Here is a 14,099-nt window from a genome sequence, read left to right as displayed (position 1 = left end):
TCTCATCTTGTGGAGATGTCTCAAAAGTGATGAGATCAACTTGAAAACTAAAGAACTAAAACAGTTACAGGGAATAAATTAAATGGGAAAGCCTCAAAATGACAAAACTACAACAGGAGAGAGCTACCCTCGGGCTTACCCCAGATGTTCCTCCTGTGGAGAAGACTTAACCTCGTAAGGCTGTTCACTTCTTTAGAGGCTGGTGGGTCACGAGTCTTCAAAAGAAAGCAGAAAGAACAAATTCACACCAGTGTCACCCACTGGTTCTTTCACTAGCAGTTCCCCCAGCAGTTTTACCTTGGTCTGAGCAGCCTTGATTGCAGCCAGGTGGGGAAGGTGTGCAGCTGCTGTGAATGAGGTCATTAGTGCAACAGAAAACCACACCCCTGGAACCATTCCAATTCTCTAATATAGTGGCTAAGGAAGATGTGAGAGGCACTTCCCTAACGTTACACCCCGGAAAATGCCACAACAGAATAGAGCTGTCAGCTCCAAGCCCCAGATTCCTTCACATTTTTAACTCCTTTGTATTCTCTCTCAGAGCACCATGTGATGTCCAGCTTCAAGAGGAACCCTCTGGAGCAGGCTTTCAGAAGGCCCAACGCCAACATCACCTCCAACTACCTGATGAACCAGTATTGGATCCTGGTCAGCCACAAGTTCCCTGCCCTCATCTACGACCTCTACCTGAGACTGTCTGGACAGAAACCCCAGTAAGATTACTAATGTCCTGACAATCAGCATTGTCATTAGACCATTGTTCGGTCTATGAAAATGTAACTACCTACTTGTTTTCAACCCAATCAACACAGTGTGATGTAAAAATAAAATGATCTGTAATCATAAAGAAATAAGAAATCAGTGTTTGCTGCATACAAGTGATCTTTAATGAAGTCTTCAGTGAAACGAACATTACAATTGTGTTATATACATGCAGTACATTTGGACGGAGATCCTCCATTCCTCTCTCTCTGTGTAGGATGATGCGTATCTTCAACCGGCTGCACAAGGCCATCGGCCTGCTGGAGTACTTCAGCAGACAGGACTGGGAGTGGAACTCAGAGAACATGAACATGCTGATGAGCCACCTCAGCCCTGAGGACAGGAAGGTACAGTAGACTCAGCATCCATCCTCTATGCACACACTATCTCTGCATGTTGATGTATATAGTCAATGGTATGTTTTTCACCTAGTAATGCCACCAAGCCATCATTTCAGCTCAAAGAAACAGCTTCATTGATTTAGAGACAAAAGGTCACTAATACGGCAGCGTAGCCTAGTGTTTAGAGCGTTGGACTAGTAACCGAAAGGTTGCAAGATCGAATCCCCGAGCTGACAAGGTACAAATCTGTCGTTCTGCCACTGAACAAGGCAGTTAAACCCACTGTTCCTAGGCCGTCATTGAAAATAAGAATTTGTTCTTAACTGACTTGCCTAGTTAAAGGTAAAATAAAGTACTTACATCATTCAATTTCAGAAGGTTAAATTATAGATATCCCAAAGGTTTTCATAATCGACAGAATGTGACCATAATAGCCATGTCGTACTGCACATCAACATCCTAACTCTCTCTCCCAGACATTCAACTTTGACGTGCGTCAGCTGAACTGGCCGGAGTACATAGAGAACTACTGTATCGGCACCAAGAAGTACGTTCTGAATGAAGACATGTCCGACATCCCTGCAGCCAGGCAACACCTCAGGAAGTGAGTAGACTACTTACAGGGCTGACTGTGTTTGTTCCTGTCTTATTTTGAAGAAGGACGTAAATGACAGAGTACTTCCATCTCCCTCCCTCAGGCTGAGGAACATCCGCTACACATTCAACACTCTACTGCTGGTCTTCATCTGGAGGGTGTTCATCGCCCGCTCTCAGATGGCCAGGAACATCTGGTACTTTGTGGTCAGCCTCTGCTTCAAGTTCCTCTCCTACTTCAGGGCCTCCAGCACACTCACCAACTGATGACCAACTGACCGTTGACCAACTGACTGTTGACCAGCTGAACGCCCTGCTCACCTCCTCAACCAGACCTCAGACCCAGCAGCACACAACCCCACTCCTCAACCAGACCTCAGACCCAGCAGCACACAACCCCACTCCTCAACCAGACCACACCCCTCAGACCTCCAGCAGGATACAACCCCACTCCTCAACCAGACCTCACCCCTCAGACCTCCAGCAGCACACAACCCCACTCCTCAACCAGACCTCACCCCTCAGACCTCCAGCAGCACACAACCCCACTCCTCAACCAGACCACACCCCTCAGACCCAGCAGCACACAACCCCACTCCTCAACCAGACCACACCCCTCAGACCTCCAGCAGCACACAACCCCACTCCTCAACCAGACCTCACCCCTCAGACCCAGCAGCACACAACCCCACTCCTCAACCAGACCACACCCCTCAGACCTCCAGCAGGATACAACCCCACTCCTCAACCAGACCACACCCCTCAGACCTCCAGCAGGATACAACCCCACTCCTCAACCAGACCTCACCCCTCAGACCTCCAGCAGCACACAACCCCACTCCTCAACCAGACCTCACCCCTCAGACCTCCAGCAGGATACAACCCCACTCCTCAACCAGACCACACCCCTCAGACCTCCAGCAGCACACAACCCCACTCCTCAACCAGACCACACCCCTCAGACCTCCAGCAGCACACAACCCCACTCCTCAACCAGACCTCACCCCTCAGACGTCCAGCAGCACACAACCCCACTCCTCAACCAGACCACACCCCTCAGACCCCAGCAGCACACAACCCCACTCCTCAACCAGACCACACCCCTCAGACTCCAGCAGGACACAACCCCACTCCTCAACCAGACCACACCCCTCAGACCTCCAGCAGGATACAACCCCACTCCTCAACCAGACCACACCCCTCAGACCTCCAGCAGGATACAACCCCACTCCTCAACCAGACCACACCCCTCAGACCTCCAGCAGGATACAACCCCACTCCTCAACCAGACCACACCCCTCAGACCTCCAGCAGGATACAACCCCACTCCTCAACCAGACCACACCCCTCAGACCTCCAGCAGGATACAACCCCACTCCTCAACCAGACCACACCCCTCAGACCTCCAGCAGCACACAACCCCACTCCTCAACCAGACCACACCCCTCAGACCTCCAGCAGGATACAACCCCACTCCTCAACCAGACCTCACCCCTCAGACCCAGCAGCACACAACCCCACTCCTCAACCAGACCACACCCCTCAGACCTCCAGCAGGATACAACCCCACTCCTCAACCAGACCACACCCCTCAGACCTCCAGCAGGATACAACCCCACTCCTCAACCAGACCACACCCCTCAGACCTCCAGCAGGATACAACCCCACTCCTCAACCAGACATTGTTCCTTCTGACCCTGTTGTACGTCATACAGTAAAACCACTACGTAAGTGTTATTTATTTTCTGACTACGGCTTTTCTTAAAGCCACAGATTACATATGCAACAATAAACCCATTGTATACTCTCCCCACGTTTTTGCTCATAGTTTACGTCCTCCCCAACCCAGATACAATGTCTTGGAATAGAGGATTTTTTTGCATACTTGAAATACTGTATATCAGGCCTCCACTGAAAGACAATTTCTGTACATTGACTCTTAATGTGTGAATCCTGAGATATCCATGGCCTCTCTTCTTCCATGGGCGATGTGTTTTTACCTTGTATTGGTTTGTACTGACAGAATATTTGGGAACCTGTACTCTGTAGCGAGGCCAGCTAAGGATATCCGAGAGTAACTTCAGTGTTGATCACATTAAGGGCTTTATTCAATCTGTAAAGTTGAAGCGTTACAGACTCCGCAATATAAATGAAAAGGTCATTTCCAATTGAGCCAACACATGCAGCTTTTACTGTGAATGCAGCCTGCAAAAGCAGGAACATTCCCTTTGTTTGAATCATGCTGTAAAGCTGAACTTCTGTGATGTGGATTTAATGAAGCCCTAAATCTTGACCACTGGAGACCGCTACTGTAGTACTACTAACGCTTGACCTGGTTGACGACTACTGAATATTGACATCGGTATGTTTGACATAACGCATATGAGTCATTTTTTTGTTTTACTGGGTGTCCACTTTTTGCCTGTTTTGTACAGCAGTTTACTATTTTTTCATCTTTATAAATAATTGCGTCAAACTAAGGCTTGTCTTAAGTGGTACAGTGCATTCGGAAAGTATTCAGACCCCTTGACTTTTTCCAAATTTTGTTACATTACAGCCTTGTTCTAAAATTGGTTAAATAAATGTTTTTCCTCAATCTACACACAATACCAAAGCGAAAACAGGTTTAGACATTTTTGAAAATGTATTAAATAAAAAACAGAAATACCCTATTTACATGAAGTATTCAGACATTTGCTATGAGACTCAATTGAGCTCAGGTGCATCCTGTTTCCATTGATAATCCTTGAGCTGTTTCTACAACTTGGAGTCCACCTGTGGTAAATTCAATTGATTGGACATGATTTTGAAAGGCACACAACTGTCGAAGGTCCCACAGTTGACAGTGCATGTCAGAGCAAAAACCAAGCCATGAGGTTGAAGGAATTGTCCGTAGAGCTCTGAGACAGGATTGTGTCGAGGCACAGATCTGGGGAAGGATACCAAAAGGAATCTGCAGCATTGAAGGTCCCCAAGAACACAGAACACATCATTCTTAAATGGAAGAAGTTTGGAACCACCAAAACTCTTTCTAGAGCTGGCTGCCCAGCAATCGTCACGTCTGGAGGAATCTGGCACTATCCCTACGGTGAAGCATGGTGCTGGCAGCATTACGCTGTGGAGATGTTTTTCAGCAGCAGGGACTGGGAGACTAGTCAGGATAGAAGGAAAGATGAACGGAGCAAAGTACAGAGAGATCCTTGATGAAAAACCTGCTCCAGAGCGCTCAGGACATCAGACTGGGGCGAAGGTTCACCTTCCAACAGGACAACAACCCTAAGCACACAGCCAAGACAATGCAGGAGTGGCTTTGGGACAAGTCTCTGAATGTCCGTGGCCCAGCCAGAGCCCGGACTTGAACCCGATCAAACATCTCTAGAGACCTGAACATCGCTGTGCAGCGACGCTCCCCATCCAACCTGACACAGCTTGATAGGATCTGCAGAGCAGAATGGGAGAAACTCCCCAAATACAGGTGTGCCAAACTTATAGCGTCATACCAAAGAAGACTCAAGGCTGTAATCGCTGCCAAAGGTGCTTCAACAAAGTACTGAGTAAATATATGTAAATGAATATTTATGTAAATGTGATACTTCAGTTTTTATAAATTTGCTCAAATTTATAAAGACCTGTTTTTGCTTTGTCATTATGGGGCAATTTAATCAATTTTAGAATAAGGCTGTAATGTTAGTGTGGAAAAAGTCAATGGGTCTGAATACTTTCCGAATGCACTGTAGATGGTGACAGTATCATCTATAAACAAGTTTAGGAGATGTGTAAATAGTTCTATATTATTTTTCTAGACTACTTAAAAGAGTAGTATTCCTGAGGGTTGATTCTGCAGGAGTCTGACTACCACAGAGCTCCCCAGACTAGATCTGAAGTGTTACTTGTGGTAGACAGCAGCAGTCCACTTTATGAGATGATACATCTATATACAGTATCTATGGTAGAAGTCTTGACTAAATGTACCCCAAATCCTCACTCTGGAAAAACATGTTTCTATGTGAGCCAGTAATGGTGTGCAACAATGGTGACCGTCCTTTCCTAAATTCAGTAAGGGACTATGAACCAAATGCATGCCCAGAGAAAATGGCTTTTCCTGTACAATGAAGTTGAACAAAATGTCTCGCTTGTTATGGATCTTGGCATCTGTCATGTTGATAACAAAGCAGTGTCTTTGTTATGATACATAGTGGAAGCAGAGCACTGTGGGTAGATCAGAAAAGGTAGATCAGAGCTAACTGGGCAGTGTTCTGTGAACTGCAACACTTACGACTTTGTTTATTTTGTTGAATTTTCCTTTTTCAAATGTAATTGGCAAATGTTAAACGACCCTCTATTCCTGCTCTGAAAACACGAATAAACCAAAAGACAACAAATTGGTCAGTGTGCTAATCATTCTGCTTCATACACTGCTGCCTCATGTAGAAAATAGATTTAGCCTACTTCCATGGCAGCGTTTATACAGGCAGCCCAATTCTGATCTTTTTTTAACTAATTGGTCTTTTGACCAATCAGATCTGAAAAAGATTGGACGTGAAAAGATCTGATGTGATTGGTCAAAAGACCAATTAGTGGGAAGAAATATCCGAAATGGACTACCTGTGTAAGCGCAGGCTAAGAGCATGCACCATCACCAGAAGATAGTGGGATACCAAATGACATATTTACATGAATGTAAAGTGTACAACATGAAGTGGTGAAGTGCACTAAAACACATTTAATAGGACATCTCCCATTGACAGATGTGAAACAGATACTGAACAACAGTGCAAATAGATAGAAAAAGAACAAAGATGACATGTTAATGGTATGAATGATAACATAGAAGGATCAGATTTCATTCAGCCTAACTTACAGATGCCAACGTCCCAATACCTTTACACACTAAGCCTGATAAAACTGGGGAGTTAGCCGCTTTCCATTTTCCAGTGTAAAATATATACTTACAGGATATAAATATTATAATGGTAGTCATATGAGGATACTGTCCAAAACAATAAATAGAACAATTATGATTGTCAGATCCTAATCAGTTTACTCTTATTTGGTTCAAAACAAACTCCCAGCAATCCACATACTTGTGATTGGAGACTTCTCTTCCTGGATTCCCCCCTTCCTGGATTCCCTCACAGGTGAAGGGACAGTAGGTGCACGATCAGCAGCAGGCTCCAGGTCCCATATCCACAAAACATCTCACAGTAGGAGTGCTGATCTAGGATCTGTCCATATAATCTTATGATCCAAAAGGGCGAAACTGATCCAAGCTCAGCACTCCTACTCAGAGAGCTTTGTGAGTATGAGCGCAGGTCAGAGGGCTACTCCTGTACGTGTCAGGAGCGGAGCAGCACGGTTGTTCACATGGGGATCTGGGAGAACCACCTGGAAATAGAGAACATGTAGAGGTACAGTGTAAATACACTACTACCAGTGAGACAAAGGGAAACCGGTACATGTAAGGATTTACCATCATTTTGAACATACTGGCAATAAAGAAGACTGGGCTCACCTCTCTAGGTTTATATGGGCCTAGTTTGAAGCGACAGCAGACTATGTCGAAACAGAAGCCAACAAAGCCATGGATCATGCCTGTGGGAGAGAGAAGATCAATGAAGATGTTCAGGGTGCATTTCTCTAACGTGGCACAGTATCAGGCTGGCAAAGCAGCCGTGGAATGATTTGTGAGACATGAACAGTATGAGGTCTGCCCATGACCCTGGGTGGTAAGAGTGAGTGTTGTCTGGACCTGTGGTGGAGAAGATGCCCCCGATGATGCCACAGAGTCGTACCAGGAACTGCCAGAGGGGCATGTGCTGCTCACTGACCGTCACCATCAGAGAGCTGGTGTCGTACTTCATAAAGATCCCAGACACCCGCTACTAGACCAGACAGTGGGTAGGTAGAGTGGGGAAGGGGGTTATGGTTATTCTCTCCTTTACACACACACACACACACACACACACACACACACACACACACACACACACACACACACACACACACACACACACACACACACACACACACACACACACACACACACACCTCTCTAGCATTAGCCTTTGTGTATGTGAATATGTGTGTTTGTAAGACAGAAATCTATGACTGTCTCAGGTGGTGGTGTTATACAGCAGAGCTAGAAGTAACTTTTGGCAGCCAGCAGAGGGAGCTGAATGGACTGGATGGATGGATGGATGGATGGATCCATCAACCATCTGAACCCACTGCAGCATCCTCCATCATGGTCAACATCGAATAGAATTTCTTTCCCCCTGATGGTTAATATGAGGATTTGGGGAAGGTAGGCTGATACAAGATCTGTGCCTAAATCAGGACTTACCCTCTCCGTCTCTCTGCCGACACCTTGGACGTGTGCAGTTTGGTAGGTACCACCGTAATGAAATACTGGAACAGCTCATTATCTGCAACAACAAGACAAAGAGCAAAGCGTTTTACCCCATTCATCTAGTGACAGACTACACAGAATACTTCTAGAAAAGGTGAAATAGGGGGCTTCAGTTCTTTCCCCTGGAGAAACTAGGCTGCTTTGAACGGCAAGTGAATGAAAGCAAGCCTGCAGTAAATCCACTTCAAACGGATACAAATAGCTACATTTTCTCCCTGCAAACTCATGGCGCCATTCTGAGCAGAATAGGCTGGAAGCTACACATTGAGTAACAGCTGAATGAGGTTTGATAAGAACATAACGTGTTTACTTCCTGGTCTCAGTGAGGAGGAGCAGTAATTTACGGTAGCTGGTGATTTTCTCTGTCCCGTCCAGAGGATTGATGATGCCGGAAATCTCTTCTCCGAAAGACAGATGGTCTATCCGATGGGAGAAGTTGTACGCTGCACTGCATTGATGAAACCCAGCTCACATGCAGTCAGGTGGAATGCGACAGTGAAAACCTCTATTTGGGAGTGAATCATTCTGAGAAAATAGTTATTTGGCACTGCATTAGAATAGATACTGCTCTTATCTATCACTTGAAACATGCAATGTAAGCAACCAGAGAACAGTACTAATGTTGTCCTTGTCAAAAACGAATAACTTATGCAAATGAGTGTCACCCTTCCTGGTCAGGCTGACAGAGAACTTACTGTCATGGCCTACAAAAGCTGCTATATGAGCATGGCCACGAGGATGATGAATAGGCCTGAGAAAGACAGAGGGTTGGTTGGACAGAGGGTTAGACAGAGGGTTAGACAGAGGGTTGGACAGAGGGTTGGACAGAGGGTTGGACAGAGGGTTGGACAGAGGGTTGGACAGAGGGTTGGACAGAGGGTTGGACAGAGGGTTGGACAGAGGGTTGGACAGAGGGTTGGACAGAGGGTTAGACAGAGGGTTGGACAGAGGGTTAGACAGAGGGTTAGACAGAGGGTTGGACAGAGGGTTAGACAGAGGGTTAGACAGAGGGTTGGACAGAGGGTTGGACAGAGGGTTGGACAGAGGGTTGGACAGAGGGTTGGACAGAGGGTTGGACAGAGGGTTGGACAGAGGGTTGGACAGAGGGTTGGACAGAGGGGTTGGACAGAGGGTTGGACAGAGGGTTGAGACAGAGGGTTGGACAGAGGGTTAGACAGAGGGGTTGGACAGAGGGTTGGACAGAGGGTTGGACAGAGGGTTGGACAGAGGGTTGGACAGAGGGTTGGACAGAGGGTTGGACAGAGGGTTGGACAGAGGGTTGGACAGAGGGTTGGACAGAGGGTTAGACAGAGGGTTAGACAGAGGGTTGGACAGAGGGTTGGACAGAGGGTTGGACAGAGGGTTAGACAGAGGGTTAGACAGAGGGTTAGAAGCGTGAGGAGCATTTTCATCAAGAAGAAATATACTGTGCTCTATAGGTTGAGTGCCCTTTTCCCATCAGACATATAGACTCATAAATCATTCACAGCATCAATTTGTGGAGCTTGGAAGCTTCTAACATATGAGACAAACTCCATGAATCTCTGAGTCTGTGGCAGTATTACATAGCTTTCCCCCATGACACCCATAAAGAATGATTTACATACAACATGCACTTAAATATAACCCTGTTGTTCGGGCCCTGAATGCTGATTGGTTGAAAGCCGTGGTATATCAGACTGTATACCATGGGTATGACAAAACATTACTATTTACTGGTCTAATTACGTTGGTAACCAGTTTATAATAGCAATAAGGCACTCCAGGGGTTTGTGGTATGTGGCCAATGTACCACGGCTAAGGGCTGTATCCAGGCACTCTGTGTTGCGTCGTGCATAAGAACAGTCATTAGCCGTGGTATATTGGCCATATACCACACCCCCTCGGGCCTTATTGCTTAATTATAAACTGGGTGGTTTGAGCCCTGAATTCTCATTGGCTGAAAGCCATGGTATATCAGACCATATGTCACGTATATAACAAAACATTTATTTTTACTGCTCTAATTACATTGGTAACCAGTTTATAATAGCAATAAGGCACCTCAGTGGTTTGTCATATAGGGCCAATATACCACGGCTAAGGGCTGTGTCCAGGCACTCCACGTTGCGTTGTGCGTTAGAACAGCCCTCAGCTGTGGTATATTGGCCCTATATGACAAACCCCTGAGGTGACTTATTGCTTAAATATATCACGCTTATAGAAATGTGTACTGGTATCTTACTTTCCCACTGTGATGTGGAAGTTCCCAGCCACTTTGTTGACGTGCCCATGTATCCTACAGGCACTTAAGGGCTCTGAGGCGGTCCCCTCTCTGAACACACACACACATACTATTATTACCTTTGTAGGAATACATATCTGTACTTAATGCATTTTCCCAAAACCTCAGTAGTGATGCATTTGCCTGAGAGCCCTACCAACCTTGGGCAGGCCTACTAACCTAGGGGGCAAGGCAGGCCTACTAACCTAGGGGGCAAGGCAGGCCTACTAACCTAGGGGGCAAGGCAGGCCTACTAACCTAGGGGGCAAGGCAGGCCTACTAACCTAGGGGGCAAGGCAGGCCTACTAACCTTGGGGGCAAGGCAGGCCTACTAACCTTGGGGGCAAGGCAGGCCTACTAACCTTGGGGGCAAGGCAGGTCCTACTAACCTTGGGGGCAAGGCAGGTCCTACTAACCTTGGGGGCAAGGCAGGTCCTACTAACCTAGGGGGCAAGGCACACCTACTAACCTAGGGGGCAAGGCAGGCCTACTAACCTTGGGGGCAAGGCAGGCCTACTAACCTAGGGGGCAAGGCACACCTACTAACCTAGGGGGCAAGGCACACCTACTAACCTAGGGGGCAAGGCAGGCCTACTAACCTAGGGGGCAAGGCAGGCCTACTAACCTAGGGGGCAAGGCACACCTACTAACCTAGGGGGCAAGGCACACCTACTAACCTAGGGGGCAAGGCAGGCCTACTAACCTTGGGGGCAAGGCAGGCCTACTAACCTTGGGGGCAAGGCAGGCCTACTAACCTTGGGGGCAAGGCAGGCCTACTAACCTTGGGGGCAAGGCAGGCCTACTAACCTTGGGGGCAAGGCAGGCCTACTAACCTTGGGGGCAAGGCACACCTACTAACCTAGGGGGCAAGGCAGGCCTACTAACCTTGGGGGCAAGGCACACCTACTAACCTAGGGGGCAAGGCACACCTACTAACCTTGGGGGCAAGGCAGGCCTACTAACCTAGGGGGGCAAGGCAGGCCTACTAACCTTAGGGGGCAAGGCACACCTACTAACCTTGGGGGCAAGGCAGGCCTACTAACCTTGGGGGGGCAAGGCACACCTACTAACCTTAGGGGCAAGGCAGGCCTACTAACCTTGGGGGCAAGGCACACCTACTAACCTAGGGGGCAAGGCACACCTACTAACCTTGGGGGCAAGGCAGGCCTACTAACCTAGGGGGCAAGGCAGGCCTACTAACCTTGGGGGCAAGGCACACCTACTAACCTAGGGGGCAAGGCACACCTACTAACCTAGGGGGGCAAGGCAGGCCTACTAACCTTGGGGGCAAGGCAGGCCTACTAACCTAGGGGGGCAAGGCAGGCCTACTAACCTTGGGGGCAAGGCAGGCCTACTAACCTTGGGGGGCAAGGCAGGCCTACTAACCTTGGGGGCAAGGCAGGCCTACTAACCTTGGGGGCAAGGCACACCTACTAACCTAGGGGGCAAGGCAGGCCTACTAACCTTGGGGGCAAGGCACACCTACTAACCTAGGGGGCAAGGCACACCTACTAACCTTGGGGGCAAGGCAGGCCTACTAACCTAGGGGGCAAGGCAGGCCTACTAACCTTGGGGGCAAGGCACACCTACTAACCTAGGGGGCAAGGCACACCTACTAACCTAGGGGGCAAGGCACACCTACTAACCTTGGGGGCAAGGCAGGCCTACTAACCTAGGGGGCAAGGCAGGCCTACTAACCTAGGGGGCAAGGCACACCTACTAACCTTGGGGGCAAGGCAGGCCTACTAACCTTGGGGGCAAGGCACACCTACTAACCTAGGGGGCAAGGCAGGCCTACTAACCTTGGGGGCAAGGCACACCTACTAACCTAGGGGGCAAGGCACACCTACTAACCTTGGGGGCAAGGCAGGCCTACTAACCTAGGGGGCAAGGCAGGCCTACTAACCTTGGGGGCAAGGCACACCTACTAACCTAGGGGGCAAGGCACACCTACTAACCTAGGGGGCAAGGCACACCTACTAACCTTGGGGGCAAGGCAGGCCTACTAACCTAGGGGGCAAGGCACACCTACTAACCTTGGGGGCAAGGCAGGCCTACTAACCTAGGGGGCAAGGCCGTAGGATCTCCCTTTAGAACACTCTTGTACAAGACCTCCTGTAGAGAATGCTCCTCCTTCAACCTGTTCTGCATCAGCAACAGGGTCCTAAGGAGAAACAGGTTAACTACTCATTTCATACAGGAAGGACGACAAAATAGTTTTTTTTCTTTTGGAATGTGGTTGAGTGAGATTTTCTGACTATTAACAAAGTGCTTAAAGGACCAATCTACCATTACTACCTCAATTGTTTTACTTTTAAATTCATGATATATAGACATTGATTATTATAGCCATTGATTATTTAAGAATAAAACATAAAAGTCTCATGAGCTTAGTTTAACTGTCTAACCCAATCAGAACCCAAAATAGAAGCTTGTTTTACTCTTTTGTTTATAAACAATTTACTTGTAAACAAACACTGTATAGGCTCAACAACAAAAAATAACAATTATCATTTTGATATCATGGATGGTCAGTCCTTGGATCCATAGCTGTGTCTATGAATTTGAGAGTGGTTACATTCTAAACTGCTTACCGGTGCCACAGTCTTTGCTGCGGGGTCAGCTCAAAAATCACCTGAACATTTATACACAGGGAAGAAAAACTCTTCTGCCAGGTCCAGAATGTCTGCACCCACATCTGAAACAGCACACCAACTCAGTCTTTAGCTCCAGGGGGTTGTGGGGGAAATTATACAGGACATCATAATGCATTAATTATGGACAAAATATGAAGGCCTACATTTCATGAATGATTCCAATAAATAATGTGTGATAAGGTTGAATACTTACGTTGGCATTTCATGGCAACTGTAATATCTATGTTTATTCTCAATTTACTGTAAATGAACAAAAATATTGTCAGATTCCAAGATAATGTACTGGCAGTAAAACACATTTCAGTCTTAAATAAGATCTTATCATGATGAAACAAAATCAACATTTCTATGTACCTTGAAAAATCTTTATCCACTTCGTATTCATACTTCATCCAGGTGTCCCGATACACAAAGAACTCAAAGAAGGCCAGCAGTGCCATGGCAGTGAATGCTATCAAGGACACTATGGATGGGCGAGAGAAGAACATTAGCGACGTCATTCAAAGTTGGGGCTATTGAATCAGCATTCAGACATATGTAAGCAGTATTGAGAGTGGAATCTCACCTGTCCCCCCCCCCCCTTCCCCCCCCCTGTGGCTGTGGTCTCGACATAGCTCTCTGGGACCTTGGGGAAGGCATCCAGCTCCTTAACCAGACTCAGGGCTTTCTTCCTGTACAGACGCCTCATCTTCAGGACCACTCTCCACGTCCTCCCTTCATACACCTAACCTGGGAAAGAGAAATCATACAATTATGGGTTTTTTTCTAATCTGTGTAATATAGGAATAAAACAATATGCAAGTTACCACCATCATCGCTGCACACATCGTTCATACCTGGCTAGGCTTTTTCAGTTTTTAAACAACTAATTATAAATGTTTTTCTGTGAGTTCAATGTGCACAGTTTCTCTGAAGAGAAATGAGATCCAGCCTGAACTGTGCAATGTAGTAGGGTATTGTAGTTTCCAACAGGCCAACATTCTACATAGTTTAGCGCATAAAACATGGTAATTAACTACAATGACCATAATCCATTTTGCATCTACCTGTCAGGTCCGTTTCTTTTTTTACAC

The 14,099-nt window shown here is 47.2% G+C and overlaps 1 protein-coding gene and 1 pseudogene across 2 annotated transcripts in view; one reads left to right on the top strand and one right to left on the bottom strand.

Annotated features, from left to right (window-relative positions):
- LOC106576356 (fatty acyl-CoA reductase 1) overlaps positions 1–2,006 on the top strand; it is a 115,262-nt gene extending 113,256 nt beyond the window's left edge. For both annotated transcript variants that reach the window (XM_045699967.1, XM_045699966.1), the window contains exons 9-12: positions 542–713; positions 980–1,109; positions 1,580–1,707; positions 1,802–2,006. In XM_045699967.1, the coding sequence (XP_045555923.1) occupies positions 542–713; positions 980–1,109; positions 1,580–1,707; positions 1,802–1,964 (593 nt within the window). In that variant the 3' untranslated portion in view covers positions 1,965–2,006. The remainder of the gene's footprint in view (positions 1–541; positions 714–979; positions 1,110–1,579; positions 1,708–1,801) is intronic.
- LOC106576358 (endoplasmic reticulum-Golgi intermediate compartment protein 2-like) lies at positions 865–13,860 on the bottom strand (annotated as a pseudogene).
- Positions 13,861–14,099: the final 239 nt, after the last annotated feature.

The sequence above is a fragment of the Salmo salar genome, chromosome ssa17, assembly GCF_905237065.1.
Source record: "Salmo salar chromosome ssa17, Ssal_v3.1, whole genome shotgun sequence".
NCBI lineage: Eukaryota > Metazoa > Chordata > Actinopteri > Salmoniformes > Salmonidae > Salmo > Salmo salar.
This window is presented reverse-complemented; position numbering and strand designations above follow the sequence as displayed.